The sequence below is a fragment of the Anguilla rostrata genome, chromosome 18, assembly GCF_018555375.3.
Source record: "Anguilla rostrata isolate EN2019 chromosome 18, ASM1855537v3, whole genome shotgun sequence".
Lineage (NCBI taxonomy): Eukaryota > Metazoa > Chordata > Actinopteri > Anguilliformes > Anguillidae > Anguilla > Anguilla rostrata.
The window spans coordinates 15313611-15327447 of NC_057950.1; the positions used below are offsets into that span (position 1 = coordinate 15313611).

Consider the following 13837-nt stretch of genomic DNA (forward strand, 5'->3'; position numbering starts at 1 on the left):
CTGAGGTCTTGGCAAAGAATGTAGTGTGTGGTGTTGGTAAGGAATATAGTCTATGGCGATTGCTATACATTTTAACTGGTAAAATTACTGAGGCACAATTCCCATGATATCTTTATAACCATAAATGATTATACTACAGGGATCTTTGCTCCAAAAAAAAAAACAGGAAGCCATCTTACACTGAGAAATGCCCCCCCCCCTCCCCCCCCCCAATGTAAGTCAGTCAGTTTAAAATGCCTCTGCCAGCACACAAGCTGGGTTCAACAGTCACAGGAGGGAGGAAATGGATACAGAGTAAATAAAATAAAATCTATATGCACACACAAGTCACAGGCCACTGCACGTCTACCATAATGGCTGGCTGAAGCTATCAGCCACAGAAAGGCTCATTGGGAGTAAACTCTCTGCTGCTTGCTTTCCCAGGCTGACACTTCCTCTCTCTCTGTGACTGCATGAGCGGTCAAAAGCAAATGACAGGAAAACAACAGGAAAATTAATGAGAAATCCACTATTATTTGATGGGCACAATCACCACGGAAACACTTCATCCTTGTGTGCATCAGCAGCTTTTACTGGTACAGGTGCAGTATGCGCATAGCTTTCAAAAGTATGCTCTCAGTCCAGCCTTCTCTCAAGAGCTCAGGAAAACAGCCGCAAATACAAATACAACATACAGTTACTCCGGAGAAAGCAGCGGCCATTTTAGTGCTATGTGCTGGCTCTAGGGGTCTTAAGATCAACAGAGGGGTGAAGAAAATTTTGTTACCAGCGGTAACATTCAAATACCAACCATGGGCATTACAGATAAACTGCCGGTGAACTGTGGTACACTCGCTATTGGCGGAACACATCAAGTACAAAAACAAACGGGCAATAAGAGGATTGTCAAAGCATACATACACAGATCTCTCGTTTTATACCAGCAGTTAAAAACCAAGGGGCAAACCTGGCGATAAGCTGGCTGGTAATAAATGGAGCGTAGGATAAAACCACTTGCATGTGTAAACAGTGATGGTGCACAACAAAACAAAACTTTAATAATGTCATAAGACTGTTGTGTGTTATACAACAGAAACTCAGAGATACAAACTCTGTGGAAATGGGGGTCATTCAGAATTCAGAAATGTGTATTTAATTTCAGTGAAATTATACATCTACGTCTGTCCTGCATGGTTTAAAGAGAGAAACATTATACCACGTAGCAGATGCTAATTTAAATTTTTGAAAAAAAAAAAACATTGAGCAAAGTAGAAAAGACACAAATGTATCAGTTCTCATTTTACTCATTTTCTTACATTAAACAGTTCCTACAGTGGTGACACTGCTGGAGGTTGAACTTTTTAACGAAAAAGCACGCATCAGTCAGAAAATAAAGATTGAGCCCTAATTCCTGAGAGGGAATGCGTTCGGAACGGAGTGTTTCCTTGGCAACCAGCAGCATGACTCTCACGGAGGTGACACAGGCAGTAAGCTGAATAGAGCAGGGGAGATGCGTATGGTAACAAATTCTGACCATATTAAGTATCTTTTGTTTGCAGATTGGCTTTCAGTACCGATGCTAGTAGAAACCTCATGGGGAAGCTCATGAAATGAGCTGTGCACACCTCACTTAGAGGTGTTTCCCAATCTACAGCACTACTGACTACTGACTACTGACCTTGGAACACCATGCCTTTAAAACACTTCGGGGGAATAAATCTATCATAACTGCACCTTTGCACGATAACTTGGAATAAAACTTTCCTGCCAAAGCTCATTTGTATTCTGAAGGACACGTTCCCCTGTCTGCGGCATCATGGGATTAATGGATTTTTCGCTGACATGGTTTAGAGCACCAGCGCACCATAGCTGTACAAAAACAAAGCAAATTAATTCCACTGAGCTTGTTTAAAATATGGCTGTCATGACGCTTTCCAACATGAATTTCACTACGGTTATGGCCCTCTTCCAGTTACAGCAGTTCCACCAGTTTCTAAGAAGGAAATACTAACAAAGCAGCACCAAAGCAACATAATATTCAGAATGTAACAGGATGCAAAATGATGCTAATAAGTGAAATGATATTATGAAGTGTCAGGGAATGTTATTACACTGTAAACCTAAATTACGCTATGTGTTAGATTATGGAGTGTAAAGGATGGTATTAAGTGTTTGCGTATCAGACACCCTTACCTAGGATGACCAGCATGGCTTATAAGTGCCCACTACAGCAGCTGATGATGTGGTACAGAACTCAAAACCACCTGATCATGGGGTACAGAACTCAAAACCAGCTGATGATGGGGTGCATAACTTATAACTAGCTGATCGTGGGGTACAGAACTCAAAACTCAAAAACTAAAAACACTGAGGTCTAGAACAGTTTTTATAAACCCAATAATTTTTATGCAGACATTGCACTTTCCACTAGGCCAGTCACAGAAAATTTGGATCGAACAGTAAATTTGCATAAATTTCCATAAACGGAATGTGAGCGCTGTTTTAGCCGTGATTTTGTGCTGACAGTGGGAGAATTCTGCCAGACCCAGTGCTGCTGAATGATCTCAGAGTAACGGCTTGACGGTCCCCTGGTGGGTCTGTTTATTTATGCCTACCCTTCCCAACAGAGGGAGAAGAAAAACACGCGTAATTCCATGATGAATAAAGAGATTAGGTTTCGGCGCCCCCTGTTGCTTGGAAAGTTCCCTGTGAAGACGGAGGCCAGCTTGGCGGATATTCGGGGACCAGGACACGCGTCGCGCCCGGTCCCTGACAGCTGTCCCCACAGTGGGGATCTCTGGTGCCGGGGGGGCGGGAGTGCTGCGTCAGGGCAGGGGCAGTCCGCTGGCACCTTGGCAACAGTGCCACCCAGGCCCAACCCCACCCCCAGTCCTCCTGACTTCCCCCCTCCTTCGGGCCAGGTTCTCACAATACAGAAAGCAGGCCCATTACAGGCATCATGTTGTTATGCAGAGAAATCAATCAACTGGAGTGTGCAGTTAAACACTAAGAGAGCCAAGGAGAAACTAATTCACTGGCTTACTCTCCTCCTGAGGAAAAGACCTAATTAAATATACAATACAAAATATAATAGGACAAGACAATAAATTCAGGGAAATGGAAGTGGTGCCCTATTCAAGCACTGAAAGAAATAACCCTTACATACCCTAGGTCTACCATTCAGCAGAAGCATGACAGTTTATAGCCATAAGAATCCAGACAGAAGAAACAGTATTTTTTTTACTGATGTTATGTCTTGTTTTTTTACTGTTGATAATCTGTCCCTCTGACCTCACACACAGGCACTACCAGTGCCCCATCTCTCCCAAACTACCCAGCACTACCAGTACCCCATCTGTCCCAAACTACCCAGCACTACCAGTGACCCATTTCTCCCAAACTAACCAGCCCTACCAGTGCCCCATCTTTCTCAAACTAATCAGCACTACCAGTGCCCCATTATTTTACTTGGCTTGGAAATTATAATAATTATAGAGAATTAGAATGATTAATTCACAGTCATCCAAGTTGATAAATCTGCTCTCAGAATCAAGGTTCAGAATCAAAGGTCGAGTGAACATTGTGAGAGCTTGACTGGAGCTAGTTTCACATTTTCCAGGCCTTGCAATTAAATCACACTTTAAATAAACTGTTCAGGCCCTCAGACAGATGGCTGATCAATAATTAGGTATAGAAGGCTCTGAATTCATGTCATGCTGCTACACACACTGAACAAAGTGGAGACCAAAGGTTCCTGCATTGATATATGACACAGTAGAGGCCAATTAAAATGTCCTCTATCATATGTCCATATAGCAGCAAGCAGTTCAAGAAACTCCAAGTAAAAAAAATTACAACGTTAAAGGTCATTTCTTGCACCGTTACAGAAGGGCATGTCTACGGTCTCCTACAAAGGAGCATGTACAGACCTACAGAGCAGTCCATAAGTATCTGGACAGTTACACAATTTCTGCTGTTTGGGCTGTACTCCAGCACATTGGATTTCAAATGAAACAGTTAAAGTGCAGACTGTCAGCTTTAATTTAAGGGTATTTACATCCATATCAAGTGAACCATGTAGGAATTACAGACTGTTTTATTTAGAATCTCCCCATTTCAAGGGAGCAGACAGGAGCTCTGTAAGAGATGGATATGCCTCCCATTGTAATTTTACATATACATGGAATTTTCAAATAGCCAGGACCTCATCACAGAGGCAATCTTGGAGGAGAATAAAGGATAAGTAGCCTAACTCTCTAAGATATTCTGGAGCCAAAGCTTTTGAATCCTTATACGTTAGGAGTAGAGACTTAAAGTCAATTCTAAGTTTAACAGGCCATTGAAGAGATGCGAGCACTGACTGATAAGCTCACATTTCTAATTCCTGTAATTACCCTAGCAGCCGCATTCTGTACAATTTGGAGACGTTTCAAAGCCTAATTAGTGCAACCAGACAATAAAGCATTACAGTAATCCAACCTTGAGACTACAAATGAACCAATGAACCAATTTTTCAGCATCTTGCAGGGATATCTTCCTTAATTTAGATTTTCTCAAGTGAAAGAAGGCTACTCTTGAGATATTAATAAAGGCCTGAAAGGAGAGATCTGAATCAAAAGACACGCTGAGGTTTCTTTACAATTGCATTGGCTGTGACAGAGAAGCCATCTAAATCTAAAGAAAAGTGTAAGAATGTATCTCTGAAATTTGGGGCTTACTACTAATCTTAACCGACTTCAATAAGAGGAAGTTATGGGTCATTCAGGCCTTTAGGCCTTTAAGACAGGCCTCTAGTTCAGCAAGCTGGACAACTTTGACGGATTTAACCGATTGCATGTCATCTGCATAGCTGGGATACATAACACCACGTCTACTTCTAATGCCCCCAAGGGTAAGCATGTTACGAGAAAAGAGCAAAGGAACCAGAACAGTTCCTCAAGGTGTTACAAAGTTTACCTGTGAACACTCAGATGACTCATTGTTTACCCTCACAAACTGAAATCTGTCAGAGACAGGATTTTAACCACAAAAGAGCTTCCCCAGTGTGACAAACTAATTTCTCTAGTCTGCAGAGGAGAATATGGTGGTCTATTGTTACAAAGACAGCAATTCAAGTCAAGTATTGTGATACAACCACAATCCAGGGACGGGAACAAATCATTCATTACAAAGCCATGGGCTGTAACAATGGTGCTTCCTAAACTCAGATTGAAACCTCTCATGCATATTGTTAGCCTGTAGATAAGAAAAAAACTGTTGAACTGCACATTTATCAAGGATCTTTTATAAAAAAATGGGAGGTTTGAAATGGGTCTATAGTTAGACAGTTCAGTAGGATCCAAACTATATTTTCCAGAAGTGGCTTGATTTCTGTCATAAATGATGTAGGTACATATCCTGATAACAATGAATAATTTATTATGTCCAGAATTGACTTGCTAAGAACAGGCAATAGAACCTTCAGTAGCTTTGTGAGCAGGGGGTCTAGAAGGCAGGTGGTTGATTTCAAGAAAACACAAAACAATCTGATTAGTTTCCGCTGAGTTACGGAGTAAAGATTTCAAGGCATTCTGCGCATCTACAGTAGGAGACAGCTCAATATCGTCAATACAACCATCACTGTCTGGGGCAGAAGCAAATATCTTTTTTCCAATTCCTACTGTTTTACCACCAAAGAAAAAAAGCTTTGGAGAAAGCATGCGTATAGGCACGTGGAATCTCTTTCCAGGCTAAGAGGAATACCTGCAGTAGAGGAACGCCACTTGCGTCCCAGTTGATGAGTTTTGTTTACGAGCCCGCGTGAGTTCAGTATACCTGGGCACAGACCTCATCTCGATAACTTTTTTTAGTTTTTATTTGAGTAACTACATCAAGAGTTTTACACAGAGTAGTAGCTATTCAATCTGCCAGTTCATCAGTTGACATGGAGCTAGCAACAATTTCTTTTTATTGTGCTGCTAAAGTTTGTTCTACCAGCTGGCTGAAAAATTGGTTAAAGGGTTAAATCAAAGCACTGGGGCAGCACATCACCAAAGTATAATCTTGTCCTTTAATGTCAGAAAACAGTTAGCAAATATATATGACTACATGTAGAAATGTGGCTCTATCTATGCAAATCCTTGATTGAAAATAAGTCCCAAACCTCTCCTGGTTCAAGCCCACACCATGACACACCCGGGAGGCCAAGAGCATCACCTCACTCGTCTGACCTGCATATTAATATACACTTCTTTGCTTGGACAGTCTATTTTATCAGCTAGCTCAATACCCTAGGCTATAATCTGCCCAGCCATTGTGCTTATTTTCTTTGATAGATTCCCCATTACCTCCCAATTACCATTCATCTTAACTTTAACTACTGACAACAGCCTGGCTAGTGGAGGATGGGCTCCCCCTCTACTTCCTCTTGAGCGTTCTGTGGAGTGTCTTTGTGACAGCCGTTCTGTAAAAAGTGCCACACAAATAAAATTGAACAATAAAACTTAAGTGGCAGGTTGATTCCTTTGAATTACAATACTTCTGTAGGGAGCATATACGTGGAGGTCTATTCATCACTCTGAACCATTCAGTTGAGGTCCTTGTTCTAGGTAAAAATGGTTCTGATCCAATTCTGACCATGTTAGTGGCAACTATATCTGGGATTCCAACATAAATTTTCTGTTGGACATTAGTAGTAATGATATTGGTTTAAAAATACACTTACTCATTCCGAATGCCTTTGCATCGTTTTTATGACGACACACTGAGTTCTCCATAAACAAGATGAAATTGGATATTAAAATCTCACAAATTGATAATATATTCACTGTGTTTAAGAGAAATTAGTACATCAATTCAGTGTTAAGTGTTTTGTATGCCTGTGTTTAGTATAGTTTAGTGCATCCCTAATCAACGACTGCAGACAAAGAATAAATGTCACAACTACAGATCTACAGCCACAGGGAATATTCCTACAGGAATTAATCAGTGCTGATGGCTGCTTACCAGCTAGCCACTGCATGGCAGAATGTGAGTCTCCACTCTCCCAAAGGGAAATGTGTGACAGTGCTTTATGACAACGCTGTAAACTCATTAAGCCTCATTTAAAATGCATATGGCCCAAATCAGCTTTCTGTTGTTTAAACAGGCTGTGTGCTGGGAGTGGCTACTTTTCTTCCAGTGTCTATAAACCCAGCATTACTGAACAAGGTCCAAAGTGACTTAGCTTTGCCGCATGAAGAATTGTAACATGCCCTTTTTGAAAGGTCAGAGGCTTTTCATGGTGGCAATAACAGTCCTTGCGCTGGTCATCTCCACATGCTTTTGAAACGCAGGATTCACCAGCTCTGATACCATCAGACTGAAACAGAGCTGCACATGCAGAGACCCCTCTCTCTCTCTCTGTCCGTCTTGGTCTCTCTGTCTCTCTCGCTCTCTTGCACTCTCGCTCTGTGTCAGAAGGCAGTAGAGGAGATACCAGAAACTGTGCCCAACCAAAGCCACATTCCTTTTGAAAATGGGCTGCATGTGTATATGCAGCAGGTAATGGCTACTGAACAAGTGAACCATGATTAAAATGTAAACAAATCATCCAAAATAACAGCGTAATTCAAAAGTTCAGTTCTCACAGTGTTCACTAGATGGCATTGTGCCGACAAAAGCATTTCGCCTGAAAATTAAGCACTGATGGTTAGTGGCAGTCAGACATCTCTGCTCACCACGTATTGTTCTGAAAGGGCAAGGTTTCATGGCAAACGCCTCCGGTCCATTTGGAGTGTAATTACAGCACATCACTCTCATTACAGGGAGAAACAGAACCTTATAACACACTGACATTACAGGGTGTGCAAACCCACAATTAACCAAAACAGAAAATCACCTCATCCATTTTAAGATTTCAGTTTGATTAAAAAATCTGATCATTTGTTTTAAATAAATATACTAGGCCATCTGGCTCTACTCTGCGGATTATGGCTGATATCTCTGTACATGCCCAGGGGCTCTCTGCATTAGTTCCTGTTTAATACATTATATCCATAGATGAGTGGCAAAGAATCCATTTTACACTCATGTTGTTGTATAGAAGAATTAAATATAACAGCAAAATTGTACCACATAAGAATCCATTATAACACAACCCCTTTTTCACTGAAGAATCAAATATTACACTTACTGTGTAACACCAGAGAATCTATATTGCACTGACATTGTTACACATGTATAATTGAGGCCAATAATAATCTTAACAAATGTTCTAATAACCAAAAATTCACTCGAAAAAATATTGTTAAACACACATAATTGCTTAAGATAGTGATAAAGCAGTTGATTGCCATGTGAGCTAACTAAACCTCACAAAAAAGTGCTTGGTTGCCCTCTACTGGCCACTGTAAAATGTAAAATTGGCATCTACAGATACCCAACATCATTAAACTTCATTATTAATCTACATTATTATTTTCTTCATTTGGCAATGACAGATAAAGCAGTTTTTATTAAACAAAGCTATTGTGAGTATTCATAAGTTCTCAAAGTGATGTGTACAATCACAAAAATCGTATTCAAATTACTAAAACATTTCTGTTCCAGGACCAGAAAAAGTGAAGGAAAGATAATAATTGCCTTGTAATCTTTGTGCTGTTTGAATACAACCATGGGCAAAAACAGAAAAGTGTGCCAAAAAAATCTGGCATAGTTAGATAAATTAAACTGAATACAGCTGATTTCTCTTTTGAATGTGTTTGGGAAATTTTGGAATTAATTTGGCCCTCATCATATTCTAACATGACATGTCTTTCATACTTCTGGAAAATTGGGAATGCTGGCAGTAACAGGCTTCAGAGACCTGTGCAGCTGATTTGATGCCTTCAAAACTGAGCTTGCTGGAACTTTGCCTGAGGGAGGCCCACAGGAAAGCAGTAAAAAAAAAAAAAAAAAGGCAGTGAAGTTCCAGCCAGTCTCCAGCTTGAGTTCTTTCCACCTTTGTCACATCGCACATCACGTACGTGATTCAGGGCAGAATCCCACCCACGTCTCAAAACCTTCCGCTTATCCGCCTACTCACACACGACCCCCTCCTGGCCTGCTTTCAGCTGTCACAGCCGGTGTTAATGAATAACTGGGAGAGCCAACCGAAGCGCTGTTGTCCTCAGCTCACAGCGCACCGCACAGCACAATGAAACAGCGCGTCTGAAGGTAAGTGCACTCATCACCAGATGGAGACACATTACATATATAACCTACAGTAATATTCACAGTACTGAAGAAAACATGAGTAATTCAGCACTAAAGAAAAGCAATCAATACAGTACTAAAGAAAATAAATCGTTACATTACAAAAGAAACCTTAATAAAAATACTAAAGAAACCGTAATCAAGTCAGATAAACTATTTGATCTATCTTAGAATTTTTTTGGAGATTAAAAGTTTGTTGCGCTAGATTTCTGAGAAATGTACATTTTCGATGTGCCATGCAAAAAAGTGTTAATTACCAATCAACTGACTGACTTGACTAAAGATGGTCCTGTAATTATTTATCGCTATTTTACAATTCATTTTCATCATTGTAATAACAGTAGATCAGCTTTATTAGGCCTACATTAAGTTGTTAAATATGTTTAATTTCAGATCTAAATCTAATTGTCAATTGCAACGCTTCATTATTTTTCCTCACTCAATTGTATACAGCAGTCAGTCCTATAATAACAAAACATTATTACAATTCCATTCCTTCGTGTGCTTAGCAAGCCCCAGATCTTTTCACTAGTGTGCTCTGTAATCATTAAACCTGCCATGTGTATCCAGAGAGAGGAGGCGGTGTTTGTTCTGTGTGTAGGGGTCTCATCTGTTGATTAGCTTCCAAACCAAAGAATAAAGTACATGTTCGTTAGCACAGGAAAAACAATGCAACAACCCGGGGGCAAAACTGCTGACTGACAGCATTGAACTGGATAATTTCACTTCAGGTCTTTTCTCCTCAGATTAAAGTGGAACTGCATGCAAAAAAGGTGTGCTGCTCGAATTTCCAATGCAGTTTAAAAAAGTTTTCCCAAATGTTTGCTGCCAAATGTGTCTCTTTGGCCTGTACAACTGAGTGGAAGATAACAGTAATGTACAGTAATATAAACTAATTCCACTATTGATATCATTGCCATTTCCATTCATGTATTTACCACATACCTTCAGTCAGAGAGACTGAGAGTATCAGAAAATAATGGATATTCTGTAATCCAACTGACCTTCTAGATTTACCAAGGAGTTTCCCAACCAGAGAGACCAATCATGGTTGAGATAAGCAGGTCGCTCCTCTTGATCGCTCTTGTTACCGTGGCGGCCGCAAACCGTGTGTACGTGCACCCCTTCGGCCTGTTCGCCCTGGGCAACGGCAGCTGCAAGAACACCGAGGCCCCGGCGGCGGTGCCCCTGGAAACCGTACCCCTGGCGTCGATCGAAGACGGCGTGGAGCCCGACCCTGTGTACGCGAACACAGAGCAGAAGGGGAATGTCACCCAGACGACCGCGGTCCTCGCGCAGCTCCTCAACTTCCTGGGCCAGCGGCTCTACAATGTGTTGAGGGCGCAGAAGGCCCCCAACGCCCTCTTCTCCCCCGTGGAGGCCTACGGGGCCCTGGTCACCTTCTACCTTGGGGCCTGGGGGGACACGGCCAGCCAGCTCCAGAAGCTCCTGGGGCTGGAGAGTGAGACGGCCTCTGCGGACTGCCTGTCGCAGTTCGACGGGCACAAGGTGCTGCGCACGCTCCGCTACATCAACGGCCTGATCGACGGAACAACGGACGAGCTCCGGACGCAGGCCTGGGTCTTCAGTGCCGCCAACCTGTCGGAGAGCTTCGTCCGGGGAGTCTGGGAATTCTCTGACACCTCCTACACCCGAGCAGTGGACATCTCCCAGTCCATGCGCGCCCAATCCCAGCTCAACGACTTCATGGAGAAGACATCGCCATGGAAAACCAAACTCCTGTTCCAGGACATAAACTCCACCTCTGACCTCCTGTTCGCCAGCTCCATGCATTTCAAGGGTGAGCACTGCTGCTAAATGTGTCTGTAAGAACTGTAAATGCACTTGATCTTTTCTGGTGATCAGGCTGCTCCTGGTATTAACCTTACCCTGGTACATATGCCCAGGAGAGTAAAAGAAAGTGTTTGTGTGTTTCAGGGAAGTGGAGGACAATGTTCAGACCAGAGGCAACGTCCCTGCAGGAGTTCTGGATCGATGACAAGACCAGCGTCACGGTTCCTCTCATGACCCACAAAGGAATATACAGCTACCTGGACGACAAGCGCAGGAAGTGCACGGTCCTCAAACTGCCCCTGAGCAGACATGCCTACATGCTTCTGGTTCTGCCGTACGAGGGGGCCCAGATGGACACCATTGAAGACAAGCTCATAGTTCACATCTCAGAGTGGACCCAGCACCTAAAGGAAGGGTGAGCCCCACTTTTGGAATCTACAATACCTGATACACCTGCAACCATACATCTGCTACATTACAGCTGCTACACCTCCGATCATACACCTGATATAATATACCTGCTACTAAACACCTGCTACACTTCCTACCATACACCTGACAAATACACCTGCAACTCTATACCTGCTACTATACACCTGATTCACCTGCTACTACGGTATATAGCTGCTACACCTGAGAAGCTGCTACACCTGACAGAACAGACAGCAGAAAGAGGGGACCTGAGGAGTCTCCCCCAGGACACATTTGTCTAAGGACACGATAAAGACCTTGGTGCTGAGGACATTGCAGTGTCTGTGCTGAGGACTGTTTGTGTCAGTGCTGAGGACTTGGCTGTGTCAGTACTGAGGACTTTACGGTGTCAGTACTGGGGACTTTGCTGGGTGGGTGCTGAGGACTTTGCTGCGTGGGTGCTGAGGACTTTGCTGGGTGGGTGCTGAGGACTGTTTGTGTCAGTACTGAGAACTTTGTGTGTCAGTGCTGAGCTCTGTTTGGTTTGGGTCTGTTCTCCGTAGGCTTCTGGAGGTCTCTCTCCCCAAGCTGTCCCTTAACGTGGTGAATGATCTGCAAAGTATCCTCACTAACTTGGGGCTGCCCAGTCTGCTGGGCACAGGGGCCAACTTCAGCCACCTCAGCAGAAAGGAGAACTTCACTGTGGGCGAGGTAAGCATCCCAGCGCTAAACTCACTTCACTGTGAGGGAGGTAAGCATCCCAGTGCTAAACTGACTTCACTGTGGACGAGGTAAGCATTCCAGTGCTAAACTGACTTCACTGTGGACAAGCTAAGCATCCCAGTGCTAAGCTCACTTCACTGTGAGGGAGATAAGCATCCCAGTGCTAAACTCACTTCACTGTGAGGGAGATAAGAATCTCAGTGCTAAACTCACTGCCATTACTGAGCAGAGGGTCTCCCAGCTCTGAGAAAAAATGCTCTACTGTATTCTGAATTCACCTATGAAGGAAGATCCTGAAATTATTCATAGAACATACTGACCCTAAAATCCAACTGTTCACTGAAATAACTTATCAAATCTGCACATATGTTAAATTTTCCAGTTTACAGACAAGCAAAACTAATTTGGCCAATAGCATTGAGCTTAAATTAGCTGCAAACCTCTTAGTTTCAGACCCAAATCCGCTGAACCTCTGGGCCAGTGCCAGTGCGGCTGAGAGCAGATCTGTCTGGCTTTCAGGTTTTAAATGAGGTGGTGTTCGAGACATCTGAGGAGGGATCGGAGCAGCAGGACGAGCCCAAGGGCGCTGAAGCAGCGATGAAGCTGACAGTCAACAGGCCCTTCTGCTTCGCCATCGTAGAGGAAAGCTCCAGTGCTCTCCTCCTGCTGGGGAGAATAGGGAACCCTGTAAAATGAGCATGCTCTGAACCTCAACGCTGTATGGCTGAACACACACACACACACACACACACAAACAGGCTATGGACAGCAAGTCAGGGGGAAGACACCAGCAGAACACTTACACTGATGCCATTCCAGCATGCAGAGAACCAAAGACTGCTCAATTTAAGGCCAAACCACTCATATTCCACATCCAGAACTCACTTTGCTCAAAGTATTGGTACAGCCCTTACCTCACTGTTGGACAGACTTCAGGAAATATCATGGATTCTTTAACTGGCTGTAAGAGTGAACTTATTTCCATTGGGTTGATCATCTTACATTGTATTTTACCACTGAACTCAAGTGTTGTAGCTATGGGGTCCTGGGGTACAGGCAGTAAACCCCATCAGATACAGTACATGTAGACCTAAACTGTTCAAGTAAAAAATTCTCATAATATGGAATAGCTAAATGTTTACGTTATCTAAATGATGCTCTCAAATTCTCTTCTCCCAAAAACTGCATTCATATATAAATGGTACAATAACCATTGTTAAACTTTATCTGTGCATCGGTCTGCAGCATGAATCAATTAGTATTACACATTCAAACTGTGTGCTCATAGTTTCTGGCAACTGTGCAGTAGTTAATTTTCTGAAAAGAGAATATTGAGACATTTATAACTGTGTACCCATCAACAACGCTGTGCACACAATAATCGGTAGCCATGAAATTAACTGAGCTAATAAAGCTACGCATTAATTGCGCGTGAAATATGACAGGAAACAATTCTGCAAGTTCTTCCTCGTGTATAAGTGATGATCTACAGATCAGAACAATGCTTCCGTCTCCCACTGCATTTTTGACTTTTTTTTAAAACACCGGTTCACCTCGTCACCAAAATAAAGCCACTCTGGATTCACTCTACATTCACAACTTGTTTACATGTTCATTCTGTCCCTTAAAAAACATATTTTCTCTTGAATTAGGCCTATATTGCATAAAAAGTAGTAATAACCCAAACCATCAGCTTGCAAGAGTATGAACATAAAAA

General features: G+C 42.6%; 2 protein-coding genes across 3 annotated transcripts in view; one reads left to right on the forward strand and one right to left on the reverse strand.

Moving 5' to 3' along the window:
- LOC135245136 (regulator of G-protein signaling 17-like) overlaps window positions 1-13837 on the reverse strand; it is a 91572-nt gene that overhangs the window by 61126 nt on the left and 16609 nt on the right. The window lies entirely within an intron of this gene.
- Window positions 9049-13719, forward strand: LOC135245131 (angiotensinogen-like). Of its 2 annotated transcripts, XM_064317989.1 has the most exons (6): window positions 9091-9153; window positions 9939-9965; window positions 10204-10993; window positions 11131-11401; window positions 11961-12108; window positions 12640-13719. In XM_064317989.1, the coding sequence occupies exons 3-6, from the start codon at window positions 10240-10242 to the stop codon at window positions 12814-12816; spliced, it is 1350 nt and encodes a 449-aa protein (XP_064174059.1). In that variant the 5' UTR covers window positions 9091-9153; window positions 9939-9965; window positions 10204-10239; the 3' UTR covers window positions 12817-13719. The 2 variants fall into 2 exon arrangements, with proteins under 2 accessions (XP_064174058.1, XP_064174059.1); XM_064317988.1 differs by lacking the exon at window positions 9939-9965 and having other exon boundaries at window positions 9049-9153.

Bases quoted from the DNA above. Each gene is read 5' to 3' on its own strand.
- LOC135245131 (XM_064317988.1), top strand. From the start codon at position 10,240: ATGGTTGAGATAAGCAGGTCGCTCCTCTTGATCGCTCTTGTTACCGTG. The intron at 10,994-11,130 runs GTGAGCACTGCT...TGTGTGTTTCAG, and splicing joins CAGCTCCATGCATTTCAAGG to GGAAGTGGAGGACAATGTTC. The intron at 11,402-11,960 runs GTGAGCCCCACT...TGTTCTCCGTAG, and splicing joins ACCCAGCACCTAAAGGAAGG to GCTTCTGGAGGTCTCTCTCC.